The following is a 15913-nucleotide window of genomic DNA, read 5'->3' on the forward strand; positions in this document are numbered from 1 at the left end:
TCAGCAGTCTTGCATCCAGAGAAAAAGTGGAGGGATAAGATGGCCACTCTCAGCTGTGGTGTATCTCGTGCATCAGACTTCTTGGATCCATCCAATTCCAACAGAGCCTCCACGGCTTTGAAATCCTGGTTGGTTCCAGTCTTTTCTTCAGAAAGTAGCAGGATGGATTTGAGTCTTGTATTGGATGTGATGCTGTCCATGTCTTTGGCTACATCTACACTACAGGGGGGGGTCGATTTAAGATACGCAAATTCAGCTACGCGAATAGCGTAGCTGAATTCGACGTATCGCAGCCGACTTACCCCGCTGTGAGGACGGCGGCAAAATCGACCTCCGCGGCTTCCCGTCGACGGCTCTTACTCCCACCTTCGCTGGTGGAGTAAGAGCGTCGATTCGGGGATCGATTGTCGCGTCCTGACGGGACGCGATAAATCGATCCCCGAGAGGTCAATTTCTACCCGCCGATTCAGGCGGGTAGTGTAGACCAGGCCTTTGGCTCCGGCTGTTACAGTTACAAGCAAAAGAGGCCTGAGGACAAATCAGCCACTGTTAGCAGTGCCAGATTCCATGCCTCGGATTTATCAGATCCAGCCAATATGACAGAACTGCTACGATTCTAAAATCTAGATCTTCACCTTCAGCTCTGGCAGTTAGGATGATAGATTGTATCCTGCGTTGTATCTGGTGCCGTCTAAGTCTTTGGCTTTGGCCAAAATTCCAGTTTCGGTTCCAGCTCCATCTTTGGTTCTGAAGGATGCTGTGATGGTGATAGCTGAAGTTCACTGTTTAGCTTCTGATTGTTCCTTGGGCAAGCGTCACTGGTTTTGAGATCTGCTACTTCATCTGAAAGAAAGAAAAGAACAGAGGACATTGTTACTCTTTCCCCAGAATGTGGTTAAGGATTTAGGGCTTCCTTTGATGCCGCAGACTCTGCTGCTAGAACATTGACTCCTGCTATGAGGAGACGTGCTTGGCTTTGCTGCTCTTCTCTGGCCCTGGATACCAGACTTAAACTACAGGATCTGTCCTTCAAAGGGGATGATCTTCTCAGAGAAAAGACAGATGAGTTGCTGGAATAGCTAAAGGAGGCAAGATCAACAGCCCATTTTCTGGGCTTGATTTCTTCTGACAAGAGGAGACCTTCCACTCCTTTTTGTTATCGGAGACAATTCTGTCCCAAGTCGTCTTCATCTTATTTTTTGCCTAATCTAAGATGTCAGCAGTATCACTAATTGACATCCTTCCAGAGCCAACATAAGAAGAGGTTATTTAAGTCAAGGCCTATATCTAAGCAACCTGCTGACTTCATGACATCTTTGTCTCGAAACACTGGACCTCAGATTTGATCGCACGATTGTTGGAATTATTTTTTAGGCAGCATATTATAACACTAATTTAACCATAAATTTCTTTATTAAATTCAGAGGCCAAATGGTATTGATACAATTGCTCTAAACATGCCTAAAAAGCCTAAATAATAAGCAATTTACTACGTTTAAACGGTAACATAACATTTATAAGTACTTAATCAAGATACTTGCAAATGGGCTAAACTCAGGGGTGCTTAGATCCATATTAGTTGGCTTCAGTGTGGTCAGGCAGGTATTGGCAATGAACCTTTTAAGAGTTTACTTTTTTATATCCTTTCACAAACAAGGGATGTCATTGCTAATTACTGACTTCAGCTAAAATCCAGTTTGAGAGAGTTCACCCTTATTTCCAGTTTTAATTCAGATAAGATTTACAATTTCCTTTCTCCCCAAGGCTTTTCTTCCCTATATCATCCCCTTCTTCTTGCTGACCAACGGTTTTTCTACTGCACCTGGGTTCACATTGGCCCTAATTTTTGAGAGAACACTGGTGTGTGGGGTGGAAGGTCCATGCTGGCTCCTTCTGAGACAGATTCTCTTTCTTATTTAAAACCATCTGCAATCACCCCTATTGGTCAGAAGCCTCCTTTTTAGAAACTTCCCTTTATTTCATTAGTTATTCTTTGAACCCTACTTCATTCTGTCTGGCCTTATAACTAATTATTTTCAAGGCCTTTCTTTTACATGCAAATTAGGGCCCTTCTTTACAACACATTCCCTTCACCAAACTTAAGCTGACTTGAATTTTATATATATCCTACAGTGACTGAGTGATTGTGGCACAACCAGGAGCCTTGGAGCTCTCCGCATCAGAGTGTAGGGATGTGGTTTATGCCCCAGTTGGGCTTCATGGACCCCAGTCCCAGCTGCTGTCTATGAGCTGCGAGGTGGAGGACTGGAGTGAGATAACTCCCAGGACTCCTGGTTTCAATACCAGTGGAGCCTGACACTGGTGCAGAAAAAGGATGGGGGGTTCCATCCAATTTTTGATTTAAGAATCAAATTAACAAATACATTCAGAAGTTTTGGTTCTGCATGTTAACTTTGGCTTCCATAATCCCTTCAGGCTCAGTTATCAATTTGTTCACAATTCTCGATTTAAAGAACACGTAATTTCATATATTGATTCATCACATTTGTTGCAAATACCTTCTTTTCATATCCATCAGAGAATTAATTTGCTGATATCTTTCCAAAAACCACATTCTAATAAGGAGGAATTTATTTTATTTACATACTTTGGATGTGAGAAGGGCCCTTGCTCATTAGCTAGATCGAACTAAAAGTTTTTGAAAATCATGTATTGTTTGTGTCTTATTCTAAGAATTATATGGGTTTTATGGTTTCTTCTCAGATTATTGCTAGATGAATTAAACAATGTATTGTTGAATGTTACATATTAGCAGAAATTCCTGTACCTACTTCAGTACAATCACATTCTACTAGAGCTGTTGCAACTTCTTTTGCTTGCCATAAGCAGGTCCCTGTTGCTGAAATGTGAAGAGTTGCAACCTGGAATTCTGTACACACTTTTTCTCCGGGCATTATGCTCTGGATTTGGTCACTAGGACTGACGCTACATTTGGGAGAGTGCTGCTTCAGTCACTGTTCAGTGGGGACTCTGTTCATGCCTACGGACTATTATCAGCACTGCTTGTAAATCGAAACCATACGTGGGAATATAGTAGAAATAGAATAGGTTCCATTGTCCTTCACTGCAGATGATGAGCCATGGAAAAGCTTGATGAAAGATTAAAATTATTAAGACTATATAGTTTAGAGAGAAACTATTGAACAGTAAAAATAAGGTAAATCATGTGCTTCTAGTTACATTTTCACCATAATACAAGAAGGGAGACACAAATGAAATTAAAAGCAACAAATTTAAAATAGATAAAATATTTTTGCAATGCATCTTGAAACTGGGGAACTAAGTGCCACAGTGCATTATGAAGGCAAAGAGGATTAGACAGTCTTATCTGAATAAGTATATCCACAATTCTATGATGCTGAAAATGTGTTAAGCATATAAACTCATGTGCTTCAGGACACAAGCCAACTTTTAACTCTGTGGTTCTCCAGATATGTTTTTTCGTAATGGTTCATTGTGGAGGTTTGGAGCATCTTCTGCTGATCACTGTTAGAAACAGGATACTGAATTAGATGGACCATTGGTTCAATCCCATGTGGCATTTTCTATGTTACCACTTTCCAGCAGCTCCACTCTTGGGATTAAGTTGTGCAAAAGGCTTGTGCAGGCCTTCCAAGGTGAATTTCCCACTATGGGCACTGACATAAATGGGGCTTCTTATGTTGACTTCAAAGGCTATTGCATTAGGCCCCATGTGTGCAAAATTGTCCTAGCATTCATAATTTAGGAATAATGATCAGCCTAATGCAGCTATACTTCATGTTGCATCAAGAAAAATAATTAGGATAGTACTCAATAAACTAAAGGATGTAAAAGAAAATCATTAGGTTTAGTTGTAAAAGTAGATTATTGGGGAAAATTTAGCCACTTCAGAGTATAGACAAGTATGATTTCAGGCTTCTAATGTGGAAAATACAATATAACTGTTCATGACTGTACTTTGTACTAAATCAAAAAAGATATAGTAGTGAAAGCTAACAGGGAAACAATATCATAGGTTCTTTCTGATGGGGTAGATTTGATAAGCAATTTCCATGACAGCTCATTTTATTGCAACTGATCAGGATTAGAATCTGAGCCATCAACTGCATCTCCCTCAGTGACTGAAATTTATCATGTTAAACCCTGATCTACCAAAAGCATTTTCCCATCTATCCTCTCTGTCTCTGAGTGAAAAAGGCCAGTTTCTAACTTGATGGGTTTTCTGTTTACATCACACTTGAATAGGCACAAGTGACCAATGAGATTACTGAATTTTTGAAAGCCATTTGAGACTTTGATCTCAAGCCTCTTCTTAGCTCTTCATTCTCACATTGCTTTCCAGTGAGTAGACTGTGCAACTGCTGAGCTCTTCCCCAGTGTTCCAGACCTCCTCCAGTGTATTTTCCTAAGGCCTCTGCAGTCATGAGAAGGTTTAGAGGAAAACTATGGCCCTTCACATATCTCTGATTGTCACTGATCTCTGAGCTGTCATCCACCAATCTGAAGCTGGAGGAAATAACCCAGCATCTCCAAAGCCAATACTTGAGCTGGTGCATTGTTAGGTCAAGTTGAACAGTTAAAGATAGTTAATAGGACATGGTATGTTTCAGTTCACTAGGCCTTTCTTTGTATTTCCAGCCCTATAGTCATTCTAATTATGCAGTGATTTTTCTATTGTTTTATTACTGTTCTAGTCTTTGACATCCTTTCAGTGAACATTGGCTTCACGGTTCTATTTTGTTTTTGGGGTTTGTTTTTACTAATGATTTCACTTTTGAGTTCTAGATATATTTTCCCCCACTTTAGATTTTCCTTGAGTGCAATTTTTTTTTATCCCATCCATGTGCCTCTCATCGAGGTTTGAATTGTTTTTAGTTTTTAGAACTTTAGCATACATAAGTCTGGAAAACTAGCAGAAGGCTTATTCATTTGAATTGATGCTCAACATTCTGTAGTTTCATTGGTTGCTAATAACTATCTGTGATGTTCCCCTCTGGTGTTATCGGGACCGGTGATCTGCTAGGTCACTCCAATCCTTGACTCTGGGAACCAGCCTTACCCTGCTCTGCTGTGAGAACCCCCCACTCGTGGGCTGTTCATGCACTGTCTCTAGCATGTAAGCTGCTCCTTGGATTGTGCAACTGAATGACACTAGCCAATATCTCCGGTCCCAGACACAACCCTAGGAACCTCCGTCTTGCAGTGTCTAGTTATGCCCACTGGACACTGCAAGCTTATATGAGTTTGTCAATTTAACAAAGAAATTGATATGTACCAGGCTTGTTATCCCAAGGGGAGTTTCTGACATGCTTCAAACCAAACGCACTGCTTCAGGTAGAATAAACAAACATTTATTAACTATGAAGATAGATTTTAAGTGATTATAAGTCAAAGCATAACAAGTCAGATTTGGTCAAATGAAATAAAAGCAACACTTTCAATGTCTTTACAAACTTAGATGTGTCTCACCACAGGCTGGCTGGTTGCTCTTCAGCCAGGTTCTCCCCTTCAATCAGCGCTTCAGTCGCTTGGTGTGGTGTCTGTAGATTTAGGTGGAAGAGAGAGAGAGAGAGAGAGAGAGAGCATGGCAAACTTCTCTCCCTTTTATCCTGTTCTTTCTTCTCTCTTGGCTTTGCCCCCTCCCCCTTCAGAGTCAGGTGAGCATTACCTCATCGCAGTCCCATACTGACCAAAGAAAGGGGAGGGGGTGTGACTCACTCGAACAGATCCTTTTGTTGCTGCCCAGGCCAGCGTCCTTTGTTCCTGTGAGGCTGGGCTAGGTTTGTCTCATACCTGCCCTGATGAGGTGTGAACTGCCTCTCTGCTCTTGGAGAGTTTTTGCCTGGGCTTATTTTAAGCCACGAGGATACATTTTCAGCCTCATAATTATATAGATGAAATTATAACCTATAACATTACTGTAACAATTACTATAACATCACTATAACAACAATGCTTAGTGCATCATGAGTCTTCCGAAGACACCCAACATGACAAACTTTGCATTGGATACCACACAATCATTTTACAAGAATGAACATGGGAGTGCTGGGTGTCTCCCCGAGGTACAGAGCGTCACACTATCCAAGTGTGGCATGAACAAAAAGCCCATCAAGTTAGAGAATAGCCTGGATCTTTAGTTGAATACTGTGATGGACTGTACGCTTGTATTTACACTATTATAATAATCTTTTCACAAAGTATGCCTTCTGAGGTATCATTTGAAAACTCATAATCTGATGGTCATTATTGTCCTGGCAAAATATGTGTGGTAACATTGTATGTAAAGTTATAAGATTCCACTGTATGATGGTACTAAAACATGTTCCAAGTCTGGGGAGTGGTAAAACCAGTTCCTCAGAACAAAGGTCAAGCTAATGCATCAGCCAGGTATAAACAAGGTCAATGGGCCATTACCTGATAAGTGGCTATTCATTGGCAGGAAAAAGGTCATGGGCAGAAAATGTACATTTTAGCAAAGGTTCCTGTGTACACAGTTTTCCCAGCACCATGCTCCCAGGTAGAAATACTTCTCAAGTGGAGGACAGGACGATAAAAAAGAAGGGGGCAGACACCCCACAGGACCCCACCCAACCTCCTCTCTCATTCTCTGTCCATCAATTCAGTGCACTAGAAGGAAAAAAGGAAACAGCCATTACACAGAAGAAGGGGTCCTGGCCTTAGGAGTTTGGTCAGTAAGACTGTTGAGAACATGTGGCAAGAATAACTTTGCTTTGAATTTAACACAGTTTGTTAAATTAGGAACTATTTGCATTTTAATTTTCTTCTAACCATTTCTGACTTTTATGCCTTATTCCTTGTATTCACTTAAAATCTATCTCTTTGTAGTTAAACTTGTTTTATTGTTTTATCTAAACTAGTGTGTTTGAATTGAAGTGTTTGGGAAACTCCACTTGAGATAACAAGATCTGTGCATATCATTTCTGTTAATAGAATGATGGACTATCTATAAACCTGTATTGTCCAGAGAAGGACTGGGCAGTAGAAGAGAATACATTTCTGGGGAAAATCTGGGACTGGGAGTATGCTGGTATCACCCTGCAGCATAATTCAGGCTGGTAAAAGCCTAGGTGTGACTGGCAGGCTGCAAGTGCACACAGACATAGCTGGGAGTGACTTTCATGCTGGAGGCTGTTTGTGAGCAGTCCTGATGGGAAGCTACAGCCGCAAAGCAGTGTAAAGGGCACACCAGGCAGGCGTGGAACAGCTACTCACCAGTCTAGATTGTACTCTGGGTATGTCTCAAATGCCATTTACAGGTAAGAATTTTTTCCTTGATTTCTGACTCCTTTTCAATTATGGTCACAATTACAAAAATAAGAACAACGACTCAAGACTGCACCAATACTTTAGGCCTCTGTGGGCTGACATATGGTTCAGTGATGCAGGAAATCAAGAATAAGGCTGCCATTTTCTCACTGCATTTTGACTATCAAGTGAAATGTTTGACTATCAGAACCAAGAGTTAATTGTTATGCTAAAACTTACTCCTGGTACAGCTTCCTCACATATCATCAAGAGCTTCCACAACTCTAGTAAGGAGTTTATGTTATATCACAGGTTGACTGGTATAAAGCTAGTATTGAAACTATTGTACTTTGTACTCTTGACAGGTTATGAGCTTCATGGTATTGAAAAAATTCCGGAAGGACCAGGGCTTATAGTTTATTACCATGGAGCCATTCCTCTAGACTACTGCTACTTTATCAGTAATCTTTATATACAGACGGGAAGACTTTGTTACTCAGCAGTTGATCGCTTCTTTGCTAAGTTACCAGGTAAAGTATTTTTATTGTAAATAAGAGAGTTAGTAATATTTTGAATTCTGAGATATTAATTCATACCATTTTAGAGATACATACATTATTACAAATATTGAGACTTAAACAAAATGCTTTCCAGGTATGCACTACAGAAAATAGTATAATTTCAAGCATTTGAGAAACTCTGTGGTCTTTTGAATTTCATTATAGCTAAAGGTTTCTAGATTTCAAGAAACTTTGCATGTAGGTTTAACATAAAAATGAACTATGTTCTTTCTGTTCTCTTTTTATTGGTATGATTGACTATTATAAATTGGAAGAATGCAACATTTAACGAGTTTTATTATTAGCTCTTTTAGAGCCAATCCTAAAATATAAACTATTCTAACAAACTTATTTTCTCAGTGTGGTAAATTGCTCCATTGTTCTTAAATAGAAATCCTATGTCATTGTTAAGGTTGTCATTAGGAACCCAGTAACTTGCATTACACAAGCACATTTGGACTCGGAAGGCAAAATCTATCCTTGATGTAATTCCATTGAAGTTAATGAAGTTGTACCAAGGGTGAATTTTGCCTATAGTCTTTGTATGTAGTCTTCCAGCACATTTTCTTTAATAATTTTGTTTTCCTGGCTTCTTCCAATTGATGTTCTGAAAATGAAGATTGGTTACTTGTAACTGAGATTCTTCAAGATGGACTCTGCATATTCACAGTCATGGGATGTGTGATAAATAGGGTAATCTCCTGAAATATCCTGGATGAACTTTACTGAATCAAGTTTTAAAATCTTTGGAACCTATTGTATTAAATTAATTATTTATGTATCCTCACGGGGCAGGGATTGCGTGTATTTCCATGGCAAGGGTAAATATAGCTCCCCCCAGAACTAAGAACAATATGGGGTGATTAGTCAAAGTCACACAGGTTCCAAAATCTCTAGAGAAGCACCAGCCACTGGCGAGGTTTGCCTAAACTAGTTCAAACTGGATTCTTCAGGGACCAAGAGACAAAGGAAGGGTTTTTGGTTAAATGGTCTGGTGGTAAACTGATTCAGGGCCTTCTTTCTGATCCAGCAGTTGGACAGGATCTGTGGTCCACGGAAGGTCCCAATCCTTAGGGAAGGTTGGAAGGACTTTGGCCTACTTAGGCCCCAAAAGTCTGGGTTCCTGTTCTGAGCAAAGGGTGTCATGAATTTGAAACCATAGGAAAACCCGTGTGGGGTTTGAAGGATTGCTGCTGCCAGAGCCCTTATTGGATTTGGAGTGATCTCTAGTAAGCTTATTAGCACGCACGTAGGTCTTTGTGTTGTTTTTAATGTGTTTTCTCTGTATTGCTTTTATACTAGCACTAAAATAAGCTTGTTTAAAAAGAGATGTTTGGTAGATTAATAGTGGTAATTACACTGTTAACCATCTCTGAAGAGAAGGCAAAACAAGCCTGCTTAGGCAGTCTGTGTTTTGTCAGGGGTGGTTCAGCCCTGGAAATAGCCTGATCAGAAAGGAGAGAGATGCATGTCTCCACCCAATGCTCAATCCAAAGGCAATGGCTGGGGAGCCAGAAGCTCGAGAGTGGGTGCCCTTGCTGGACCACTGAGGGGAAATACAGGTGCCCTGAACTGTGACATATATGATGGCTGTGTGTGTGTGTGTGATCTGTATCAGTGTGAATTGCAAAGTTTCCACAGCAGTGGAAGTAAGTACCCTAGAAAGGAGAAGTACAGAGAAAAGTCTCAATCTTTTTGCGAAAGTCTTTGTGAAAAGAGACGGGAAGATGAATTATGAACAGCTGAGGAGACCTTGGCTGGTTGAGGTGTGCACAGAAAGGCAGCTCAGCATTGAGGACCTGATGAAAACACAGTTAGTAGGTTTGCTGTATTCTAATGAACAGAAGAGGAATAATGGTCCAGGTCTGCAGGGAACTTCCAGCCCACTGGCAGAGGGTACAGCTGGCAGGGTAAATCTTGGAGCCAGCTCCTTAGAGGGAAGCAGGTAAGTGGCTGGCAGAGGCACTACCTCTTTTCTATGCAGTCTGAGTGCATCACTGCAACTGGGATCAGAGATGGATCTACAAGTAGATCAGGAGAATCTGCAGCTGGAAAGGGACAAACTATCTCTGGAAATGCAGCAGCTAGCGGACCGGGAACAAGAGAGAGAAGACCAGGAGAAACAGCATAAGTATAAGAGAGAAGAAAAGGAGAAGTAGTACCAGCATGAGGAGAGAAAGAAAGACAAACTGCTTCAAAGTCCTTATCTAGTAGGTCGGGGCGGGCAAACTTTTTGGCCTGAGGGCCACATCGGGTTTTTGAAATTGCATGGAAGGCCGGTTAGGGGAGGCTGTGCCTCCCCAAACAGCCAGGTGTGGCATAGCCCCCCCGGGAGTCCTGCCCCATCCACCCCCCCCCGCTCTCTGTCCCCGACTGCCCCCCGTCGTCCCATCCAACCCCCCCTCACATTCCTGATTGCCCCCCCGGGACCCCTGCCCCCATTCAACCCCCCCGTTCCCTGCCCTCTGACCGCCCCGCCCCCTGACCACCACCCCGAACTCCCCTGCCCTCTATCCAACCCCCCCGTCCCCTTACCGCACTGCCTGGAGCACCGGTGGCTGGCGGCGCTACAGCCACACCTCCCAGAGCACCAGGACAGGCAGCCGTGCTGCCCAGCTGGAGCCAGCCACGCCACCGCGCAGCACAGAGCACCGGGTCAGGCCGTGGCTCTGCAACTGCGCTGCTGCCCAGAGCATTGCACTGGCGGCGCAGTGAGCTGAGGCTGCGGGGAAGGGGGAACAGCAGGGGAGGGGCCGGGGGCTAGCCTCCTGGGCCAGGAGCTCAGGGGCCAGGCAGGCGGGTCCCGCGGACCGTAATTTTCCCACCTCTGCAGTAGGTAGAACTAGTCCTCAGGTACTTGTCCTGGTAGGTGGTATAGACTCCAAATTACTTCCTCATTTTAGGGAAGGGGATGACAGATGTGTTTCCAAATGCTTTGGAAAGGGGTTGTGAATTGATAGGTCTCAAAATATAATTGTTAACAGGGATTGTCATTGAGTGGGTGTATTTCCAGTGGGGTCCCAGGGGGATCGGTTCTTGGTCCTATACTATTTAACATGTTTATCAGTGACCTGGGAGAAATCATAAAATCATCCGTGATAAAGTTTGCAGATGACACAAATTGGGGGAGTAGTAAATAATGAAGAGGACAGGTCACTGATTGAGAGCAATGAGGACCACTTCATAAACTGGGCAGAAGCAAACAATATGTGTTTTAGTACGGCTAAATGTAAATGTATACCTCTAGGAACAAAGAACATCGGCTGTACTGACAGGATGGGATACTCCATCCTGGAAAGCAGTGACTCTGAAAAAGATTTGGGGGTCATGGTGGATCATCTGCTGAACATGACCTCCCAGGGTGATGCTCTGGCCAAAAGGACTAATGCGATCCTTGGATGAATAAGCGGGAATGGAGTAGAGAGGCTATTTTACCTCTGTATTTGGCACTGCTGTTACTGCTGCTGGAGTACTGTGTCCAGTTCTGGTGCTCACAATTCAAGAAGGATGTTGATAAATCGGAGAGGGTTCAGAGAAGAGCCACAAGAATGATTAAAGGATTAGACAACATGCCTTATAGTGAGAGACTCACAGCTCAATCTATTTAACTTAACAAAGAGAAGGTTAAGAGGTAACTTGATTATAGTCAATAAGTACCTAGATTGGGAACAAATATTTAATATTGAGCTCTTCAGTCTAGCAGAGAGGGGTATAATACGATCCAATAGCTGGAAGATGAAACTAGACAAATTCGCACTGGAGATAAGGTGTACATTTTTAACAATGAAGATAATTAACCATTAGAGAAATTTACCAAGTGTTGCGATGGAGTTTCCATCACTGACAATTTTCATATCAAGATTGGGTGTTTTTCTATAATATATCCTCTAGGAATTATTTTGGAGAAGTTTAGTGGTCTGTGACAGCTTGCGACCCCCCCTCCCCCCCAAGGGGTCCCGACCCCCAGTTTGACAACCCCTGCTCTAGCAATTATTTTGGGGAAGTTATTGGCCTGGATTTGAATGTTTTGTATCTGAATATGTTCCTCCTCTTCAGACAAAGTGTTTGCTGTCACAGAAGGCAATTGAGGGTGATAATTACCTTCCATAGTCAGGTCTGAGAATCTCCAATTCAGAAAAGGTAGTTGTAGTGAGAGGGGCATGGCCTCCCTCTGAGACTGATGGGGATAAACCACTCTCCATCCTATGGTGAGCAGAGCTAGGTAAGCCACACCCACCCCGCAGGAAGCAGCGGGGCAGTACAGGAAGCTTAAAAGGTGGGTCCTGCAGCTCAGTTGCACGAGAGCTGGAAAAGGAAGTAGACGTTGCTTTCCTGCTGCCGAGCCCTATGCCTGAGATGGAGCTCTGCTGTGCTTAGGACCCAGAGGACGTACCAGGACTACTGACAGACCAGGACCCGGTGGAGCTATTGGGACTGCCGTTGGCTGTGTACCCAGGGAAGATACAGGAATCCCAGGAGATAGAGGTACATGCCAAAGGGGTAGTAGGAAGTAGCAGAGGGATACCAGATGATAGTCCAGTTTTGTTGGCAGAATTCAGGTCAGTGTGTTTCAGATGGATCCCAGCTGACCCAGTGGCAGAACCATCCGCCACTGTTAGGACCCTGGGCTAGGACCTGGTGGAGTAGGGTGGGCCCGGGTCCACCTACCCCATGCGGCTGCCTCACCCTGGGGTGGCCATCTACCCACTTTTGGCCAAGAGGCCAGTGTTTTCTCCCTATCCTCCTGAGCCTGAGGGTCGGCAATAGACTACTTAGTGCTCTTCCCTGCCCAGAGGTCAGAGCCTTATAGACTGCTTCTTGCTCTGCCCTGCCCAGAGAGCCAGAGCTCTGAGACTGCTTCTTGCTCTGCCCCGTCCCGACGGCTAGAGCCCTGATACTGCTAATTCCCCATTGAGCGTTGCCTTTATAGATAAGTGGTAGTGTGGGGTGTGTAGCATGCCTCCAATACTGATGGGGAGCAATGGCCACAGACCCCTACAGTAGTTATAGACATCCTTTATGTGGTCTCTTGAGTTACAAGTAATATGTGTAATATGGAGCCAACCAATAGGGTCAAAACAGTCAATGCCATTCTGGCCAGGATTCAGTCACTGGATCTGATTAATACCCTTGACCATAATGCTGAAAGGATTTAGGGTTCTGATATTTCTTGTTACCATCAGGCAGTCGAGAAGGGCATGGTGGTCTCTGCTGATAGCTATTCCGATCTTGTATCCGATGGCGAGCATAGAGGTGACTGTGGTGGACCTCGTAGAACTGATCATAGAAATAATACATTCAGAGACTTGAAAGGTGTCTTGAGGGGCAGAACCAGTGGTGAAAATAGCCGTTCCTCTCTTCTCTTCTTATCCTCTGGAGGTAAAGAAGGGAGCATTGGAGAAGAGCTCCTCTTATTTGCTGTTGATCTTTTGCTGGATCCAAGACCGATGAGGACTCAAACAGGATGGATCTGAGCCATTACTGTAGGATAATGAGTAGGGAGGTGGATTCAGAATGTTGCACAAGAGCAGTTCTCACTGGCTGTGGTTGCACTCCCTAAATCGCAGGTTTAAGAGTCAGAAGTATTGTGAACCTGGTTATGCACTGTTTCTGAATGGTTTCATACCTGTGTCTTAGCTCTGCTCACAGAACTTCTATGTGCCATAGATAAAGTTCTCATTCTCGAAATGGTTCTGCTAGCAGAGGCCATTTCCAAAGCACATTTATCTCATCTTGATTCAGATCCACAGACTTGGAGACCTTCTTAGCCACATTCTTCCCTTTCTTTGAAGGTAGCACAGCAGAGGCTGCTGGAGTTGAAGGTACCATCAGAATGGATGGTGGTCCATAAGGTTTCTATTTATCCTGACCCAGAGGATGTTCTCTGCCTATCCCCTGTATCTGATGTCTTTTCAGCTTCTGTGTTAGCTGGCTCTCCTTCTTAGCTCTTGGAGTACACATGACAGAGATTGAGCACTTCGATGAAGGGCATCCCTTTCCAAAGGAAGTAAGGCATCCAGAATATGCATCTGATGTGGAAAACACCTCCAGACAGGAGACATGTTTGAATCCAGGTTTCCTCTTCAGAGCCACCATTTGAATTATTTATTAAAATTCTTACTTTAAAACTAAACTGCCCTAACTGACTACACTATAAATTAACTCCTATCCTTAGCTCCACCTGAAGAACTATGCGAGGGGTTTTAGCATCTGTATCAAATGTCCGGAGAGGCGGCTGTGGATCACCATGCCCCTTTTATAGCCTGGCCCATAGACTGTTCCGGAACCAGGGAAAGGAAGGGTAGGAAGGGATACGTGAGCTCTCCAATGGGCACTGCTAGTTATTATGGCTGGAACTCTGCCACACTTGGAAAGTGCAAGTACATTTCCATGCTACTGTGGGTTGAAGCTGTAACCGCTAATTATATCTGAGTATTTATACCGGATTTATTACTGATGACTATGACATCTCCAGTTTTATCAGATATGTAATATGTAGACGCACTTAAAAAATGCTGAAGGGGTGGGTGGGCGTGTGTGTGTTGGAGAGTTTTTGATTGGGTTTTATTTGCAATATGTGTAAGTAATAATTATTTAATGAGGTCTAATGTACCATATTGATCTCTACTGGTTATGTTTATTGCAGGAATAGAACTGCTTTTTAACCTGTTCCCTGCATGGCATAGTGGAAGAGACGAAAGTGTTGAAATTCTGAAGAAAGGCAACTTATTGGGTGTCGCACCAGGTGGAGGTCGAGAAGCATTCTTTAGTGATGAAAACTACAACCTCCTGTGGGGTAATCGCAAAGGCTTTGCTCAAGTGGCCATAGATGCAAAAGTGGTGAGTGGTTTCTTGTGTGTGTATATAAATATGTTTAACCCACTGATCATTGTGTGTTACATGCCTGTCTCTGCGCCCAAGCCACAAAAAATGAGTCTATTACAGCTGCTAGCTACAGAGACTAGCTCTTTAACTGAAGCTTTCAATACTCATGCTTTTCACTCTGGAAGGAGGCGAGCAGCAGGCCAGGGGGTGAGGAGGCGAGCGCCGGGCCGGGGTTGAGGAGGCGAGTGGCGGACCGGGTGCCGAGCAAGGAGGGGGCCAGGCCTGGAGTCGAGTAGGAGTGGGGCCGAGGGTGGAGTGTGTGTGGGGCCGAGGGTAGAAGAGGCAGGATAGGCAGCTAGCATTCCCCAGGGGAAACTTCAGCCACCACCCATGATTTTGCTGTGGTGCTGGGAATACCTTTACAAGACCTGAATAAGAGCTCTATGTAGCTCAAAAGCTTCTCTCTCTCACCAACAGAAGCTGGTCCAATGAAAGATATTACCTCACCCTCCTTGTCTCCCCAATGGAATAAAACAGTTTTTGTTAATCTTCCCTTAGGTCTGGTCTACACTACAGACTTACATTAGTATAACTGTGTTGCTCAGGGGTGTGAAAAATCCATCGTAACTCCCAGTGTGGACAGTGCTTTGTCAGCAGGAGAGCCTCTCCCGTAGACATAGCTACTGCCTCTTGGGCAGGTGAATTAACTACACTGTCTCCCATCAGCGTAGAGTGTCTTTATTAAAGCACTATCGTGGTACAGCTGGCTTCACCAATGCAGCATTTCAATTGTTGACTTGTCCTTAGATCCTTACCCACATGTCAAAGGTATTTTGTGATAGGGGTCTTTAATTGGGTCCTTGAACTAAAGATAGCTTAACTATTTTAAAAAAGAAGTAGGGAAATATGAAAAAAAAAATACCTAAAAGCTAGCACTGAACTGCAATTAATGATGGTATAGTGCAAGCTACATTCTAGAGAGAGATTATAATTTTACTCAAATAGTCTGTATTCATGCTCCAGAACAGAGTTTATGTATACATATCATAAGAGCGAGTGTGTGTGCCTGTGTATAAAAATATGATGAATAAAGTTGGTATTGACAATATTGTATCAAAGCATGCCCTTGTGTGGGCTGTTGTAGAAGCAGTAGAGATCTCCAATTTTGAGAATTCTTGTTTTTCCATCTCAAAAATTTAAAGGGTTAGTACTAACACATTTTTTTAGTGGAGGGGACTAAAATAATAATGTCTTAA

General features: G+C 43.2%; 1 protein-coding gene across 1 annotated transcript in view; it reads left to right on the plus strand.

Moving 5' to 3' along the window:
- Positions 1–15913, plus strand: part of LOC135874578 (DGAT1/2-independent enzyme synthesizing storage lipids-like) — a 41146-nt gene that overhangs the window by 14365 nt on the left and 10868 nt on the right. Inside the window, exons 2-3 of the mRNA XM_065399451.1 lie at positions 7638–7802; positions 14479–14672. Of these exons, the coding sequence (XP_065255523.1) occupies positions 7638–7802; positions 14479–14672 (359 nt within the window). The remainder of the gene's footprint in view (positions 1–7637; positions 7803–14478; positions 14673–15913) is intronic.

This window comes from Emys orbicularis, chromosome 2 (assembly GCF_028017835.1).
Source record: "Emys orbicularis isolate rEmyOrb1 chromosome 2, rEmyOrb1.hap1, whole genome shotgun sequence".
NCBI classification, from domain to species: Eukaryota; Metazoa; Chordata; order Testudines; family Emydidae; genus Emys; species Emys orbicularis.